The 18,169-nt window shown below is 41.5% G+C and overlaps 1 protein-coding gene across 1 annotated transcript; it reads left to right on the top strand.

The window, feature by feature from the left end:
* The first annotated feature begins 572 nt into the window (after positions 1-572).
* lmnb1 (lamin B1) lies at positions 573-16,909 on the top strand. The gene is made up of 11 exons (XM_067574034.1): positions 573-1,115; positions 7,191-7,347; positions 7,565-7,690; positions 9,463-9,633; positions 11,324-11,449; positions 11,856-12,076; positions 12,157-12,385; positions 12,504-12,608; positions 12,881-13,000; positions 13,446-13,559; positions 13,976-16,909. Exons 1-11 carry the CDS (start codon positions 760-762, stop codon positions 14,015-14,017), a joined length of 1,767 nt encoding a protein of 588 aa, XP_067430135.1. The 5' UTR covers positions 573-759; the 3' UTR covers positions 14,018-16,909.
* Positions 16,910-18,169: the final 1,260 nt, after the last annotated feature.

The raw sequence follows: 18,169 nt of genomic DNA, 5'->3' as shown, positions 1-18,169 counted from the left end.
GTGCAAGAGGTGCCCTTGACATATTTCTGACCCTGCCCCTGTACCCTAGAGAATCTGTGCACGCCACTGCATGCAACAACAATTAATTACTGTTTCTTTTTTAATTTGTTTAAAATTTTAATTTAAGTGTAATTACTCTTTTATATTTGGATCATTGTCATAATTTTTGTGCTATTAAAAGTAGGTTACTTCGGTTGCCCTTAATGGTGCAGTGATTTAAGGTTAGAGACATTTCTCCCTTTCCTCCTTGACCAATTCATTTTGCCTTTGGAAGTACAGCAGCCACCACAGCAGACACGATACAATGACATAAATCCGGGCTCAGCCGTTATCGAAAAACTTGCTTGTTGGCGCTTGTTATTGACGCCAACTGGCCGCTCGGATTCAAAAAAACGGGCCGCTGATAAGGGCGTATCTGATAAAAGCAAGAAAACCGAGACCGCCTGTCCGAATGAGTTTCGGTGTACCTTGGTGACATTTACAAGCGAACCCAAAAATTAAAATTGAAAGAACGCATTGCGTCGAGCTACGCCATTGGCCGGCTGGACACAACGTAACATTTTCAATAAGCCGCCATATTAGGAAGCCAAACCCCTCTTTCATTCGGTTAAGAAAAGACAGGACACACTTAGAGGATAGTTTTAGGAAGTGCCGGCTGTTGTCGAGCGATTGAATTAAAATTGTTACACCTGCACGAGCCATATCTCGGTTTTGTTTGGGCACTGCCTTTCAGACGGGTTATTTAGATTCTTTTCTACAATGGCGACCGCGGCTGCAACTCCTACCAGCCAGAGAAGCACGTGCGGCAGCGGTACTCCGCTGAGCCCGACCCGGATCACCCGACTGCAGGAGAAGCAGCAGCTCAGGGACCTCAACGACCGCTTGGCCACTTACATCGACAAAGTCCGTAGCCTGGAGTCTGAGAACGACGTACTTCGTCTGCAAATTAACGAGAAGGAAGAAGTGAGGAGTCGGGAGATAACCGGACTGAAAGCCCTGTATGAGACCGAGCTCGCCGACGCCAGGAGGAGTTTGGATGACTCCTCCAAGGAGCGGGCCTGGCTGCAGATTGAGCTGGGAAAGATCAAATCCGAGCATGAGCAGCTGCTACAGAAGTAAGCCTATAACACTTTAATCATGTTATACAGTCAAATACGGACAGGATCACAGCATGAGTAGCTAAAAGCTATGTACCGACTTTGATTTTCGAGCCACTTTTGCAACATTACGCACGTAAGTCCGTCTGAGGTGACGTTTTCTCTTCTGCTGAGAGCGTCAACCAAGCGCGGGCTGTAAAGAACATTACCTTTGTGTTTTGTTATCCCTCTGTTCATTTTGTGGCTGGTTGGAGGAGGAGACCACTCTTATATTCGATGCAGTTACAATTACAAAAAATGTAAAAAAAATAAAAATAATGTACAACATTTTGAATTGATTGGCATTAATCATTACCCGCCCACCATTGTCTGTGTTGCTGACAGAGAATAACTGTCAATCCTAACCTAACCTTTACCAAACCTAATACTTGATAAATAAATGAACGAATATGTAAATTCACCAGAAATACACAATTTATTAAGATGCATGTACCTGTGTGTGCTTAGAATGGCAGATTACAGAAGCATCCCTGTTATTGGAGGTCACATGATGCCTTCAGGGTCCACTTGTAGTAATTTCTAGGACGAGAAGCCGAAAACAGTGCTGTGTAGAATTTATGTGCTTGTGTCCTGAAATGAGGGAAAAATTGTTTTTTCGTCTATTTTATGCGCTGAATAAAGTGCTACTCAGAATCACTGTGGAGGAGGAAGTATGCTTCAGACATGTAGATGACATAATCGTATTATCCAAGTGTTTCTGGGTTTTTGTGGTTAGTTGTTTGCACAGCACCCTCCACCACAGCAACTGCTTACACACAGCTGTTGACCAAGAGTGGAAGAACAGAAACAACGGGGATGGAGTGTTTCCTGCATTTATAGAAATAACTTTCTCTCTGATGAATTGTTATTGTGAGAGATATTTTTTTGTGTTGTGTTCAGGCACCCTCAGCTGTGTGTATTTTCATGTTCCTTTTGCTGCAAGTTGATACAGAAGTAGCTACTTTGATTTCACCAGTGTGTGAAATCTCACAGGGTGGTAACAAGAATGTTGCATTGGTGTGCAGTTTTTGCTAAATAAATGCAGCAGAAACATTATGAATACTAATCTATACTGCATCCATGACACATATATACTTCACTCAAGAGCTGATCCGTCTGAGGAGTGAGGTGTGGAGCTGTTGGCGATACTCATGTCGTGTGCTGTTGAACAGAGGGGATAGTGTGTGTGGTCGTGCACTCTGACAGAAGGACACAGGTGGCGGTGACAGCCTGTGGTCTATATGGTTTTCTGTTGGCCAGTTGTCATGACCTATTGGTCCACTTTTAACATGTGTTTTGAATCTGGATTATAACATGAATAGTGTTACTGGACTGTGCAGTGTTTACCTCAAAGCATTATAGCTGCTATCTGACATCTGCAGAATAGTTTGTGCTTGCTGCTTGTGTGCAGCAGGTGTGTAGTGGTCCACATGGATCACAGGTCTGTCCGTGCCTTGGTTTTAGGGTCATGGTTTAGTATTATTTTAAAATGACAGAGAAAACACAAAAGATAAGAAAATTTTCTTGGAAATTTTACTTTTGAACTTTTTAAGAATTTATAATGAATAAGGAAAATGACAACTCTTAGCAGTCAAACAAGCAGCAATTCCTTCTGATGTCAGAGAGGTGTGAGGGTTTTAGACACTATTCCAACAAACTACTACTATTGATGCCTGTATGCTGTGTCTACACAGGATGCGTAGCATGAGCGGCACATTAGCAGAGCAGCAGCTAGTGCTCTGTCTACACAGGGTGTACAGGCACGTTATTGACTGTAGGCCGTCACCTGTGTTCTAGAAGCACACAGAGCTCAACTCACACTAATCACTGTAGTCATGCGTGTAAAACAGAGTGTAAAAACACGCTTTGGTCACGTATAGTGTGAGTGAAATGTGAGCCGTTGCATGGCCAGTGTAGACAAATGCATTGATTTTAAAATAGAGGTGTATCTGTTCTATGAGATGGATGGCTGAAACACTTTATGTGTAGACTATGTCTACACTATGCCACCTAATTTTTAAAACTGTTTTCTTTTGAAAACATTTTCTCTGTATTTTTCTGTTTCTGTTGTCAGACAACGGAACAAGTGTAAAAAGGTGATTTAATCGTGGACCATAAACTGCACTAGTCAACTAGCAGACATTCCCAAGCTGCTGCACTGCGTTGATGAAACTATTATTTTATGATCATGACGTTGTTTGACAAAATCAACATAAATGCACTCACTGCTGATGATGATCTGCTAAACGTGCTAATGCTAAGCTTTCTGTCTAGACATGTGGTAAGAGTGTCCATTTTTGAGCTCTGTTTTCGCTGTCTATTTTTCTCTTTTTAGAGCACTTTTCTCTGACTTGCCTTTTCTCTGTCACGCCTCATCTCTGCTCTCTCCCTGACATGCTGGAGTCAGTCAGCACAGCCCTGAAGCTCCACCCTGCCCCTGCACAGAGCTCAGTGACTCACTGATCGCTGGTTTATTATTAATATCTCATGTCTTGATTGCACCAAACTCGACACTGTGCTCCCTTTGGTCCCCAGCCATACACCCGCCAAGTGTGGAGTGGATAGGATGAACGGTTCAAGAGATATGTGAAGGACATGCATACATATAGAGATTCCTTCCTTTAGTAGATAGATAGATGCCATGGCAATGCTCGAATAGATGGGGCAAATAGGTGGGGGGGTGGGGGAAAGTTAGGTTGTGTGCATATTGTGGTCGAGAGAGAGAGAGAGAGAGCGGCTTTGTGACAGTGGCTGCCAGACTGGAGAAGAGAGTATGAAGTTAGCAATGTAATGTTAGCTGTGAACGTCAGTGCAGTGTGTGTACATTTTACGCTATTTGTCTCCTACTGTAGCTGCATTTAGAGATGTTTCTGGTTGATTGAGTAGGTAAATTCTATTTGGCTGTTTGGTCTCTGATTAGATGGCTAGTAGAATTATCTACAGCATCCTGGAAGCAGGTTTCGTCAAAGGCATCGCAAACAATAATGTGATATCACAAAACTAGAAATTCATAAGGTAATCATAACTCACCTGACGCTGTGGCATATAGTTGCTGTTTCCACCATTTGATTCTGTCATATTCAGTGGCTGGAAATCTAAAATCCCTCTTGTTTGTCTTGTAACAGAACCGTTGTGATTGGAGATGAAACAACCAATCAAAATTTGCCTTCTCCAATTCTCAGATTGGTTGATTTTGTGGCACATTTGTAAGGCTATGCCAGGTTGAGAGAGTGTGCAGGCAAAGTTGAGTGTCCACAGAGTGGAGAGGGGGACATAGAGAATGTGAGCTAGTGTGCAGTGGTCTGTCAGCGGACGTAGAGTTTATGAGAGGACATATTAGTAAAACTGAGTTAGAGGAGTTATTATTGCATGTTAATATGTACAATAGCAAACATGCAAATACATTTATTGAGCACAGAATAGAATATTTGTTGGCTCATACTACATTATTTTTTGCTTGCGTGTAATTTCTCTTCAAAATATAAAAAAAATAATTTATGTGCTTGCAAAATATATTTTTCTGTGCTCCAAATCTCCCATGCTTGCTCAGGAATGAGGCACAAATATAACGTCATATTTACTTTCCAAAATATTTTCTGTGTAATTTATGCTTTTTCTTGTGGATGTCCAAAACTTCCTCAGAAACAACAAGCAGAACAGGAAAAGCTGGTTTTGGAGTACACTGCTGTTATCTGATGTGTTCTCTCTGATGAAGCTGCATGACAGCTGTCCTTCTGAAACAGTCTCTGGTAAATGTGATGTGTTGGTCTGCTCCAACTGAGAATGTTGTGTGAAGGCAAAGCCTGTTGGGTCAGTGAATGTTTCTCAGTAAAAGAAAGCAGACATACCACAGTGTGTTTGTCCACTTAAGCAGCAGTCCCAGCCGCCCACATCCTAACCCTGATGCACACCATGAGAAAATAATTAGCCTCTGTCTCAGCAGACCACTCTACTCACAAACCCACTGTTGACTTAGTTAACCCAGGCTCAGAGCCCGGAAACGGATGTCCAACATGTTTTAGAGAGTGAAATATGTGGCTCTCCTCTACATTTATCAATATTGTTTCAATCTTACTTAAGAATTTAAAGGCGTCTTAATTTGAATAATCAGACCAGGAAATATCAGATGGAAAAACAACAGTCAGTGTTTCCCTTTTATATTATTGTGCAGCGGTGGTGTACCACTGTGAAAAATTCACACAGTCATTAATATCAGTGGGCTACTGATGATTTTCACCATGGAATTGTTTTGAGTCATCTTCCCTCTCCTCATTCTTCAAAGGACATCTGTGTGAAACGTACTGTTAGGATGGCGTAGCTCCTTCTAAGGAACAGGACAGTGTGTAATGTATGTGTGTAGCGAGTGCACGGTTGAGCGAGCGGCAGAAAAGTGACTGAATCCGATTGGAGCAGAGGAAGAGCTTAGCAGTAAGTTGTCAATATGGCAGTTAATGTTCAGTACAGGCGACAGTGTGTCAGTTCATAAATGCTGCAGCTTCTGTAGATCAAAAAAAAAAAAAGCCTTGTCTGTTGTTTCCCCCACTGCTGGAAAAGTGAAGGGGGTTAGCCCTGAAGTTAGCAACAATGTGTTAGCCTAACGTGACCAGGCTCACTTAAGGCTCACTGATGTTTAAGGTGGACCAGCTGTTCTCATTTTAGTGTCAATCTCAGCCGCTCTTTGACAGAGAACAGAGAAATGTGTGTATGCTGAGTGTCTTCTTTTGCTCAGGCACAGACCCCCCCAACCCCCCCACCCCAACACTGACAATGCAATGTGCCATTGTGAAATACCACATAGAACAAAGGTGACATAAATAAACAGCTCTTCTATTAATCAGCAGCTCCTCTTTGTTTCTTCTCATTGTCTCTTCTGTCCTGACATGTAGTGACCAGCAGAGGTCCCTGTTTACTGTAAACCCAGCTCTCATCTGGGAGGAAGAACCACTCTTTTGCAATGCCTTAGAATAGAATCTACTTTAATTAATGTGTATTTTGACATTTGTTACCTATTTCTGAAAACAGGGGATCAAATGCACTATTCAGCCCAGTAAATGTGCTTGTACACCAGGTGCAGTTTATCATGTCCACCCAGCTTAAACCAGTGCTGTCTAACCAACAACCCTGCATGAAATCTCACCCTCATGAAGGCTTTAACGTTTACTCAACAGTTATAAAGAGCTGTTGATTCACTTTATAAATAAATCAAAAGAAATACTGATCCCTCCTCACTGGTAGAGCAGGCAGGTCAGTTCTTTGATGAATCCTAGTAGGTAAAGGTGTGTCCCATAACTAATATTAATGCTGACTGATAGACATGATGCTGTCAGTTTGCAGGTCAAATCTCTTCTCACTTGTGAAGACCAAGTGTAAACAGAGTGCACATGGACTTTACAAGAGCCACAAGACAGGTTGTGTTTAAACCTGCATTAAATATAACTAAAAAACAAACAAACAAACGAAAAAAACAATCAGCAAAAACACAAATGAAGCAATTATGCTTTTATTTAATTATTGCTATTATTTCTTTATCTGATTACTGTAACACAATTGAACATGGGAAGTTTTGATATGTTTTCTTTTAAAATCATTAAAGGCTGCAAAGAGCCTTTTTTTCTTTTTAGACATATCCTGACATGAAGTAAATATATTTACCTTTAGTATTAACATCTATATCATCACATCTCCACTCTGAACTACTGGACCTGCTACTCCGTCCGTCTCTCTCTCTACTGCTGGCTTGTGTGTATTTTGTGTCTTTTATCTGTTTTATTATGGCTTCATCTTTTTCTTTTGTTTCCCATCAACATGTTTATTGTGTCCTAATGTATTAATATTTGGATGACAAATATTATATCATAATTTGATGAGTAATATCAGTAATATCCTGACAGTTTTTCTATGAAGTTCAACACGGCCAAAATCCATGTTTTGTAATCAAGGTTATTGAGACCTGTGTTAAGAGAGACAGGTGTAACTTAACTCCTTGAAGGTAGTCACCACCATCACACTGTCATCCACATGTACTCACCATGCCTCATCATCCTCCTTCTACAGCTACAGCAAGAAGGACTCTGAGGCAGCAGGAGCCCAGGCCAGGCTGAAGGACTTGGAGGCTCAGCTGAACTCTAAAGAGGCCATGCTGGCTACAGCACTGTCTGAGAAGAGGAGCCTGGAGGACACGCTGGCCGACCTGCGAGAACAGCTGCAGGAGGTACAGCACTACTGTTACATATGTAGCCTGTTTACTTCTTCCTTTGACTATTAATGCAGTGATCATTAAAAACAAAAACCCTATGTGTATTTGTTTCAACAAAATGCTATTTGTGATGGCTCGTCAGATTCTTTGTAGTGAACTGTTAAACTTGTCAATCCTTCTCCATTCATCTGGACTTATTTCAAAGCTCTGTCTGATGTGTTTTCATTCTCAGTTGGATACAAGTCTTACTCAGGCCAAGAAGCACCTGGCAGACGAGATGCTCCTGCGTGTCGACTTGGAAAACCGCTGCCAGAGTCTGACCGAGGATATGGACTTCCGTAAGAGCATGCACAAGGAGGTGAGAGTTTGAAACCGGATAATCAGACATTGAAGAAGATGTTGCTCTGATAGCGTTTCTCGTCATCGTTATGTCTGTTCTCTCCTGGTAAAGAGGTGAATCATTCAGGAAAGAATAAGCAGTCAGGAGCAGATGAGTTGATTTCATTGGGTTTTCACTCTGCAGTCAGAGGCAGATGAGTGTTCAGTGTCTCCTGGTATACATGCACGTCCTCAGGGCAGCACTCTGGTTGGATCACATTATTTGATCACGCTGAACGACCGGTGGACACACTGACCCGAGCCAAACCATGCTCTTGACTCTTTATGTAACTACCATTCAGCATCATGAATGATCCTGCTGTTGAGGATGTATCGCTGCAGTTTAATCTGCATCAGCACTGTGTGTGTGTGTGTGTGTGTGTGTGTGTGTGTGTGTGTGTGTGTGTGTGTGTGTGTGTGTGTGTGTGTGTGTGTGTGTGTGTGTTTGCTGTTTCTGAGAACATGTCAGCATATCAACAGCAAACCAACAACGTGCCTGTTTCTCAGTACTGTGATTTCTCTACTTTGTCTGTGTGGTTCTCAGCTCCAAGCGTGTTGGTTCCTACTGAAGACATAAATCTTTATTTTCACTCGTGTATATAATGTTACAATGTGGGATGTTCATATTAAAGTGGCCAAAGTGTCAAATAATGAGGTAAATGTATGTAGAAGTAATCCTGTGAGCTGTGAACGTTTGCTTTCCAACAGTTTTTTTTCTACTTTCAGCCCGAGCTGACGTTGGCTCGTGACATATTTCTTTATATGGCCGTCTGCTCCACACACACAGAGCACCAGTTCATTGCTCCTCTAACATTATGGTGTGCAGGGGTAGGGCCCTATAGTTTCTCTCATACAGCATAACAGATTCCACAGGGCCTTTCATTAAAGCAGCGCTAAAAGCTTACTGGAGATTTGAAAATATGACGACATATGTATATATGTTGTAAATTAGCAATTCAACACTGAAAAAAATCAATTATAGCAGAGTCTTATAAAGAATCTGAAAATGTACAGTCTTGGAATGTTGTTTCCAACAACAACAAAAGAAATTCAATTAAAATAAAGTTTTTGCACTCAACTCTACAGAAAACTTGTATTCAAGTCCTGATATGCGGTTATCCATACACTGTTATTGATACACTGTTATTGATACACTGTTATTGATACACTGTTATTGATACACTGGCACCAAGTACTTTTTTATTTTTCTAAACAGGACTGCTCAGAATTGATTGAGCTACTTTGGCTCACCACTACCAGAGTGACACTATGAACAGACTGGTGATGGTCAGGTGGACCGCAGTAATAGGTGACAGTGAAGAAGAAACGCAAGCAAAATAACCAGCATGAGCCACTGCTGCCAGACGTTCCGTGTCCACGCTGGAAACACAGTCATCTGTGTTGTAGCTGAGCTAGTGGGTCAATAAATTAAAACAAAAAAAACAAATCATTGAAGCTTAGGTCCGGCGTGTTACCAGGCTTGCAATGCACTGGCAGAAACCATGTGATCAGGCTTTGATAAACACAATCAATACCTGTTAATAGACAAGTTCTCTGCACATGAGATTTGTTGACCAAAGAAAAGTAGAACATCAGCAGACTCAAAATCATGATGACCTTGAGTTTTCAGTAAGGCTGCAGCTAATGACTGAATTTGATTAGTGCAACCTAACTACACTGACTGGAGTCCATCAGGACAAGATGGCTCCTGAGAATACTGTCTGAATGCTCTGTGTGTTTGCTGTGTTACAGGAAGTGGAGGAGGCCCGGCAGCGCTATGAGAGCCGCCTGGTGGAGGTGGACTCTGGGCGCAAGGAGGAGTATGAGTATAAACTGACTCAGGCCCTGGCTGACATGAGGGCTCAGAACGAGGAGCAAATCATGATCTACAAGGACAACATGGAGAGCACCTACATAACCAAAGTATGTTCTCCGTTCATATAATCATCTGTAATAACATGTATGTCTGTAGCTGCTGCGACAGGAGGAGGAACGTGTCATCTCCTGCACTTCATTTCACTAGAAAGGAACAAGTTAATCCAACAATATACTATAACTCATGAGTCAGGACACAAACTATACTGGTGTCACAATATAAGAATTGATCAGACACCAGCCAACCAATCAGATATGAGTCAATTCCATGGTATGAAGTGTGAATCTTAAGGGTTCAAAACTGCACTACATGACCAAAATATGTAGCCAGTCAAACATTCCATCCACATGTGGTGTAGTGGTGGAGCATGTGATTGAAGGCCTGGCTCACAGTATGTGTTACAGGTGTTGGATGGGGTTGAGGTCAGGGCTATGTGCAGGCCAGTCAAGTCCTCCCACAGCACACTGGGAAAAGCATTACTATATGGAACTGGCTTAATGCAGGGAAACTGGAAAGAGACAAACACAAAGTTGGAAACTCTGCAGCATTAAGGTTTAGCTTCATTGCAAATAGAAGAGGGACCAAAGCTACACTAAAACAGTGATTCCCAAACCTTTTTAGACCGTCACCCTGTCATAGGAAATGTTTTGATATAAAACAAACAACCCCTGAAAAATGTTTCAGGCATTTTAACGATGTTAAGGTGGAGATGTGACTCGCTATCAGAGAGCCACATCACACATGAATTAGGGCCGGGGGCAACATATTGATATTTCATCTATCATGAAATGAGACTAGATATTGTCTTTGATTTTGGATATGTTGTCTTTTCCTGCTTTGAAAGGCTGCGTTACAGTAAAGTGATGTCTAGCTTAGACATTATATCCACATTATTGATGAGTATTTATCAAAAATCTCATTGTGTCAATATTTTGTGAAAGCACCAGTAGTCATCTCTATGATATTGTCACAATATCAAAATATTTTTGATATATATATGGAGGTATTTGCTGATTTTGTCCATATCACCCAGCCCTAATATACATTAGGCAACATGTTAGACCACAGTGAATGCACACAGACAATGATGGATATTTGTCTTCCACAAGCAGCCAGAGCCTGTATGTTCAGGTGAGTTGTGGCTCACATTCAGTCGTCTGTGTTAACAGCTCACATGTTTCAGATGCTTTGACTTGTTTTTTTATGTCAAATCTTTTCTGTTGCTGCTTTGATGCTCTTTTTTTTCTGATTGCTAAGCTCCTGCAAACCTCCTCAGCCTGAAAGTGTGTTTGGTTGCTATGTTTTTAATATGGTGATTTTGATATTTATTGCTTATTTATTCAGTTTTGATATGTTTGAAAATGCAACATATAAAAGTAGTTAATGTAAATGTTTTTTTTCTTTATGGTGAAATGTTATTAAAAAGACACAGATGAACAATGATATGATTAAAATCTCACAGCAGCACAGTGGACAGAGCAGTCTACTTACAGCTTACTGCTCAGTGTTCATGATTACTGAGACTGCAACTGTTATGATGACTACTTAAAATGCATTCTTGCAGTCACCGCATAGACATAAACAATCTACAGCTAAGCAACAGCAACACTTTACTAACTAACTTCCTGCATGTCAGGAAGTAAGTGACACTGCACAGTTCCTCTTTCAGGGTGTGAATGAGAAGGAAACAATGTTGATGTCGCTCATATCGGAAGCATCTGTATGTTTTGTCTCCAGCTGGAGGACCTGCGTCGCTTTTCTGAGATGAACGGAGCATCAGCCAACATGGCCCGAGAGGAACTGAGGGAGTCGTCCCTGAGGATCGAGAGCCTCACCGCCCAGCTGGCAGGACTGCAGAAGGAGGTCGACATTTGATCTTAATCATGAAGGGTTCACAGAATTAGAATGTGTTTCTTAAGTAGTTAAATTTGATAAACGCTGGAAAATCCAAAGCCAAACACATTAATCTCAACTCTGAATCTGATATCCTTGCTTACCTGTTGGAAAAAGATCTGGTAGATAAAGCCAACTTCCTGTTGTAACAGAAAAATTCATGCTCTGAGACTCAAAACCACAAACCATAATAATAATCTGTCATAGTTTATGAGTAGGCCCACTCTCTCATAAATGTTTTTCTTGTCTGATTCATTCATTTCATGTCATTGAGGCAGATATCCAAGCATTTTTAAATGACAGATAAAGTCTTGGCTGGCTGGCTCACATCTGCTCCAGTGTCACCTCAGACTCTGACCTCCTCGTCTGTCTTCAGACTCGTGGTTGGCGGGATCGTATAATGGAGCTGGAGCAGGCGTTGGCTCAGGAGAAAGACACGAGCCGCAAGCTGCTGGCAGAAAAAGACCGCGAGGTGGCTGAGATCCAGGCCAAGATGCAGGAACAGCTGAACGAGTACGAACAGCTGCTGGATGTGAAACTGGCTCTGGACATGGAGATCAATGCCTACCGCAAACTTCTGGAGGGAGAAGAGGAGAGGTGAGAACCCACAAACCAATAGATCTCTGTTCCTCGCGTAGTGTGCCAGATATTGAACTGCGGTGTTTCCCCTCCCTCAGACTGAAGCTGTCTCCCAGCCCCGTGTCTCGTGTCACGGTGTCTCGAGCCTCGTCCAGCAGCCGCAGCGTTCGGACCACTCAGGGAAAGAGGAAGCGTGTGGATGTGGAGGAACAGGAAGCCAGCAGCTCGGTTTCCATCGCCCACTCCGCCTCAGCCACAGGACCCATCTGCATCGACGAGATCGACACTGATGGCAAGTTCATCTGCGTCCACAACAGTGGTGAACAGGTGAGCTCCTGGGCTAGTGCTTGTAGTTTAGAAACGGAAAACAGTGTTTGTTCCTCATCTCCATCTGCTGTAACTTTATATTTGACACATCTCTCTACTGTTGTAATGTCTGTCTCAGGACCAGGCCATGGTGGGTTATGAGATGATTAAGACTATTGGAAATGCTACAGCCACCTATAAGTTCACTCCCAAATACGTCCTGAAGGCCGGCCAGAAAGTCATGGTAAGAGTTTGACTTGATTCAGATAGTAGGATCTCTTTAAGTCCAGTGCAAATCACAAACAGTGATGTTCTGTAAAACATCAGCATGGTTTTCAAATGTAAAATGTGTTAAAGGGGACATTCTGCTCTTTGTGTGTATACTGTTATGATGTTGGATGTCCAGGATAGCATTATAACTGTTTAATGCATTGTGTCACTTAATGTGAACACTGTTGAATTTGAAGATGGCTTCAGGGCTTTCAGAAGCCTCATGTGTGCCTTTGCTGTCTGCAGGTTTGGGTGTCTGATGCTGGTGTGAGCTCCAAACCTCCCACAGACCTGGTGTGGAAGAACCAGTCCTCCTGGGGGTCAGGAGAGGATGTCCATGTGGTACTGATCAACCCTCAGGGAGAGGTGAGACCATACACACACACATAAACATTCACTCTCTCCATCTCTGTACTGTGTCACTGATCCTGTGTTCTCTCTGTTCACTCTTACATATCACTACCTCTCCGCTACACTGATAGTCACCCATCTGTCTCTGTTGCCTCTTCTCACATTCTCAGCCAGCTCTGTGTCAGGGATAAAAAGCAAAGTATCTTTGGATATAGTTAATATGTTTCTGGGTCACAATATTAAAAAAAGTGATCTGTATCAAGATTGTTTTTTAGGAGTTTTAAAAAATGACCATCAGCTGATTTACTGTTCTCTGACTTTCTAAACACTCTCAAATATCTCTCAGTATCTGTCTGACTATAGTTAGACTACAGAGTCTATAGAGGATGCTGAGTGACACTTATTATGTGTATGTGTGTGTGTGTGTGTGTGTGTGTGTGTGTGTGTGTGTGTGTGGCAGGAGGTGGCAAAGAGAACCACGACATACAAGACAGGAGTAGAAGAAGAGCAGGGTGAAGAAGAAGATGATGATAACGGAGTGGAGGCCATCGAGGAAGACCTCTTCCACCAGCAGGTGAGTCAACCAGCAGCATTGTGATATGTGTGTACATTTAGAACTCTGTATCTATGTATATGTGTGTATATATACAGTTGTGCTCATAAGTTTACATACCCTGACAGAATCTGTAAGATGTGCACCATTCATAATGTCTATAGTATCATATATAGTTCAATTTTAGTCTCATCACTCCAAATAACTTTGTTCCAGAAGTTTTGAGGCTTGTTTTGAGGCTTGTGTAGTTACTGTTTGTTATTGTTATTGTAATTAATTGTATTTTTTCTGGCAACTTGACCGCGCAGCCCATTTTTGTTCAAGTACCTCCTTATTGTGCATCTCGAAACAGCAACTTTGTTTTACTTGTGTTTAAAGCCTCCAAAATAAGCAAAAAATGAGAGCATTAGTAATATAATTTCTGTCTTTCTGTGCAGGGAGACCCTCGCACTGCCAAAAGAGGCTGCTCCATCATGTGATCCCACTGCACCAACCAGCCACCTCCTTCTCTGAGCCCAGCCAGTCTGCTGCCAACTGTAATACTAGAACTATTTTTCTATCTTTTGTAGTGTATTTCAATAAAATGTATGGATTTTATTTGATGTTTTCATAAGAATGCAAAACAGCTTTTGGTAGATTTATTTTCATCTGAAAACCAAAATATGGTCATTGAGCAACATTTTTACTTCAGAAGCTCTTTTCTTTTTTTAAACCATGTAACAGTAGCTTAACTCAAAGACGGGCTGTGTCTTTAAGAAAACAATGAGTGGTGTTATGTAATTTTTTAAAAATAGACTTTAATTTTGTTATTTTATTTTATATTTGATCTTATTATAATTATTATTGATGCTATATTTTAGGCCTTTAAATGACAAGGAAAGCTACAAGATGTCAGTGATTAGTTTAGGTCATGGGCTGGTTTTTAACTTTTCTAAAGATCTACTGTATGATTAAGAAATTGTGGAAAAAATGAACACTAAAAGCTCATCAGTAAAATGAGTTGATGTGATGAATGACTTCCTCCTATTAGTCTGGACCTTGAGTGAAAGAAAGTCTGAAGAATTCAATATGGAATCATCTGTTCTAGGGGTGTAATGGTACAAAAGATTCACGGTTCGGTATGTACCTCAGTACAGCAGAAAACAATTATTATTATTATTATTATAATTGTTGTTATTATTAATGAAACAGTTTAGTTGTGCTGCAGTGGAAACTATTACTGAAACAGATGAGTTGCCAAAGTGGAAAACAACCTTTGTTGCAGAGTGACAGGAAACCTGCTGATAGCTATTTTATGCTATTTAGCAGCTCCACCTCCAGCAGCTACAACAGTAACATGCTGCTCTAACACTGATGCTTCACTATTAATAATCTAATGATGTCATATATAATAATATATCAGTCAGAGAGACCAAACCACTACTTTTACTGCAATACTTTTTAAGTACATTTTTCTCTCAGAACTAGTTCTTATGACGACCATGTCAGAAATCAAATGTTTTTATTATTGTTCTGAACAGCTTCACTCAAAGGTGGAGTGAAAAGGTGACTGTCACAGAGAGGGGAGGGGGTATCATTGCACTACAGAGATAACAGGGCGTATCTTAATACTAGTGTTGCAGTCGGTCAGTGTTATGGGTCTCTGACTCTACAGGATAACCAGATTAACCAGGCTACCTTAGCTAAACTGGCTAATATACACCAATAAGTATGCTACACCTAAGTGATGTGCTGCCAAAATGTTTCGGGTGGAACTTGTGCTCTACAGTTATTGTTCCACACATCAGAGTAAGTGGATTATTAAACTATTGTGACAGTAATTGTTTGAGTCACAGAGCATATTCTTCATGCGACTGCATGCACTGGACCGTCACGTCTATGCCGTGACGGTTCAGGATGAATACATGTACTGTTACACCCCTAATCTGTTCAGTGTTATCCTTGTGATATCTTCAGAAAAAACTTCACAATCATGATGTATTTATAAGGAAGTCAGAGGACAGTTGAGTTACTTTAAAGGTGCAATGTGTAAGAATTGGCCACGTGATCCAAACAAATAACAAGCAGCATACCATTATCACTCACTGAATGTAACGTAAAGCTTACTGTTAACAGTAAATCTGTGTATCGTCATTGAGATATCAAAATGTTACAGAGATATTAGAGCCAGAGGTAAATTGCCAAAGAGCTGTACAGATCAGAAAGCGGTTGCACCATGGAGACAAGTCAAAACATAACACTAAGTAACAACTAAATAGTTACACACATCCCTGAGGTAGGGGTAAAATGTCACAGAACTCACTAATTGTAAAACAGCAGTTTTGTGCCACAGAGCATCATATTTTCAGTAATTGTATGCCATTTTACAACACAGTAATCCATTTGAAAGCTAATTTGTTGATATATTTCAATATCAATCCAGCTTACTACAATGTGCCACAATGCCAAATGGCTCATGCCAGTTTACACATAGCTGGTACAACCCAGTGCAGTTCATTGAAACTCAAACTACCAGCTGATGTCTCACTCAGCCAGAATCTGCAGCAGAAAATGGCTGCTGCGACATCATCAGTGCAACTTTCTAAATAGGCGTTACTGACCATATATTGGAACTCTAAATAGTAAATAATAAAGTGATGTATTGACAGCAATAGAGTGAAAGGTACAGCAGCTTTCAGCCTGGCTCATCTCCACCAGTGCTGCTCAGGGCAGCACCACTTCTTCTCCCTCTCATGTTGACTGAGGGAAGACTGGACGCTACAGTCTCTCAGACACAAAGTGGTACTATGAAACAGTATGGGCCAGATGGGAGGGGTTAGCTGATTAGCATGCTACTTCAGTAGATATCTATTCAAAACAATACATAGATATCTTTGACATAACGTCAAAACTGTTTCTTCACATTCTGTTGATATTTTTAGTTCATTTTTGAATGTTTTAAACAGAAATTATGGTGAAATCTTACACATTGCACCTATTTAAAGCCCCTATGTGTAGGATTAGAAACTGTGGCTTTTTGGTAGTATCAAAATAGACTGAAAGACACCACCCCTACAGATCTGACCTGACCTACAAAAAAGGACTAAAAGTAAAAGCATACATCAGAGTAAAACTTGTGTCATCAAAATAATTTGATATGATGCTATAATCAAATTTTATACATGGGGGGACTTTAATGTGATGTCATGCAGCAAACATGACTTTCTCGTCACTGACTTTGAATAAGTATTGCACCACTACTTATGAAGTGTTGATTGTATTCTTAACTTTTGATATTTGAAGTGTTTGAAGTATACTTTGTGTTTGTGTGTTACTATGCATGCTATGGCTGTAACCTTCATAGTTGAATGAATAAATGTTCTTTTCTTGTACTTGTGTTTAACTTATTTTTAATACATCATTCCATATAACCGTATAGATAACAAGATTAGTCATAATTAGAATAATTATTACAATATAAAAAAATCCATATCAAGAAATATAGATAATGATACTTGATTACAATAATGTGTATGGCCCTGTTTTTATTTATCCATCCATTGCTGCTTAGTCGGGACCAGGTTGCAGTTTGCATCGGACTGAGTAACCAAGACATCCTTCACCCTGGCAACGCCCTCCAGGTCCTACTGGGGGATCTTGAGACATTCCCAGGCCAGAACAGATATGTAATCCCTCAAGTGCGTTCTGCATCTGCCCTGGGGTCTCCTACCAGTTCAATATGCTCAGATCACCTCCAGAGGGAGGCATTCAAAAGGCATCCTAACCAGATGCCTAAACCACATCAGCTGGCTCCTTTCAAGGCAAAGGAGCAACGGGTCTACCCCGAGCTCCGCCCGGATCTTCAAGCTCCTCACCTTGTCTCTAAGGCTGAGCCTCTGGAGGAAACTCATTTCGGCCGTTTGTATTCACGATCTCATTCTTTCAGTCATTACCCAAAGCTTGTGACCATAGATGAGGTTTGAAACGTAGACCAACTGGTAAATTGAGAGCTTTGCCTTCTGGCTCAGCTCCTTCTTCACTGCCCGCATTACTGCTGATGCTGCACCGATCCGCCTGTCAGCCTCACGCTCCATCTTAGTCTCTCTTGTGAACAAGACCCCGAGATACTTGAACTCCTTCACTCCCACCCCGGAGGGAGCAGTCCACCTTCTCCTGGCAGAGTACAATGGCCTAAGACTTGGAGGTGCTGACCGCTTCACATTTGGCTGCAAACCATCGCAGTGCCTGCTGGAGGTCACTGTGTGTTCAAGCCGTCAGAACCACATCATCTGCAAAAAGCACAGAAGCAATCCTGAGGTCTTCAAACTGGAAACTCTCCTCCCCCCAGCTGTTCCTTGAGATTGAAAATCACAAACAGAATCAGTGAAAAGAGACAACCCCGGCAGGGCCCAACACCCACTAAGAACAAGTCTGACTTCCTGCCGAGAACGCGAGCACAGCACTCAGTGGGTTATTTAAGGACTGAATGGCTCACAGCAACGGCCTGGTACCCCATTCTCCCGCAGCACCCCCCTCAAGGTGCCCCAAGGGACACGGTCATAAGCCTTCTTCAAGTCCAGAAAGTACATGTAGACTGGATGTGCAAACACCCAGGACCCTTAAAGGGTGAAGAGCTGGTCCACTATTCCACG

Source organism: Thunnus thynnus, chromosome 19 (assembly GCF_963924715.1).
Source record: "Thunnus thynnus chromosome 19, fThuThy2.1, whole genome shotgun sequence".
Classification (NCBI taxonomy): Eukaryota; Metazoa; Chordata; class Actinopteri; order Scombriformes; family Scombridae; genus Thunnus; species Thunnus thynnus.
Note: the sequence above shows the minus strand (reverse complement) of the source record. Positions and strands in the feature narration are given on the sequence as shown.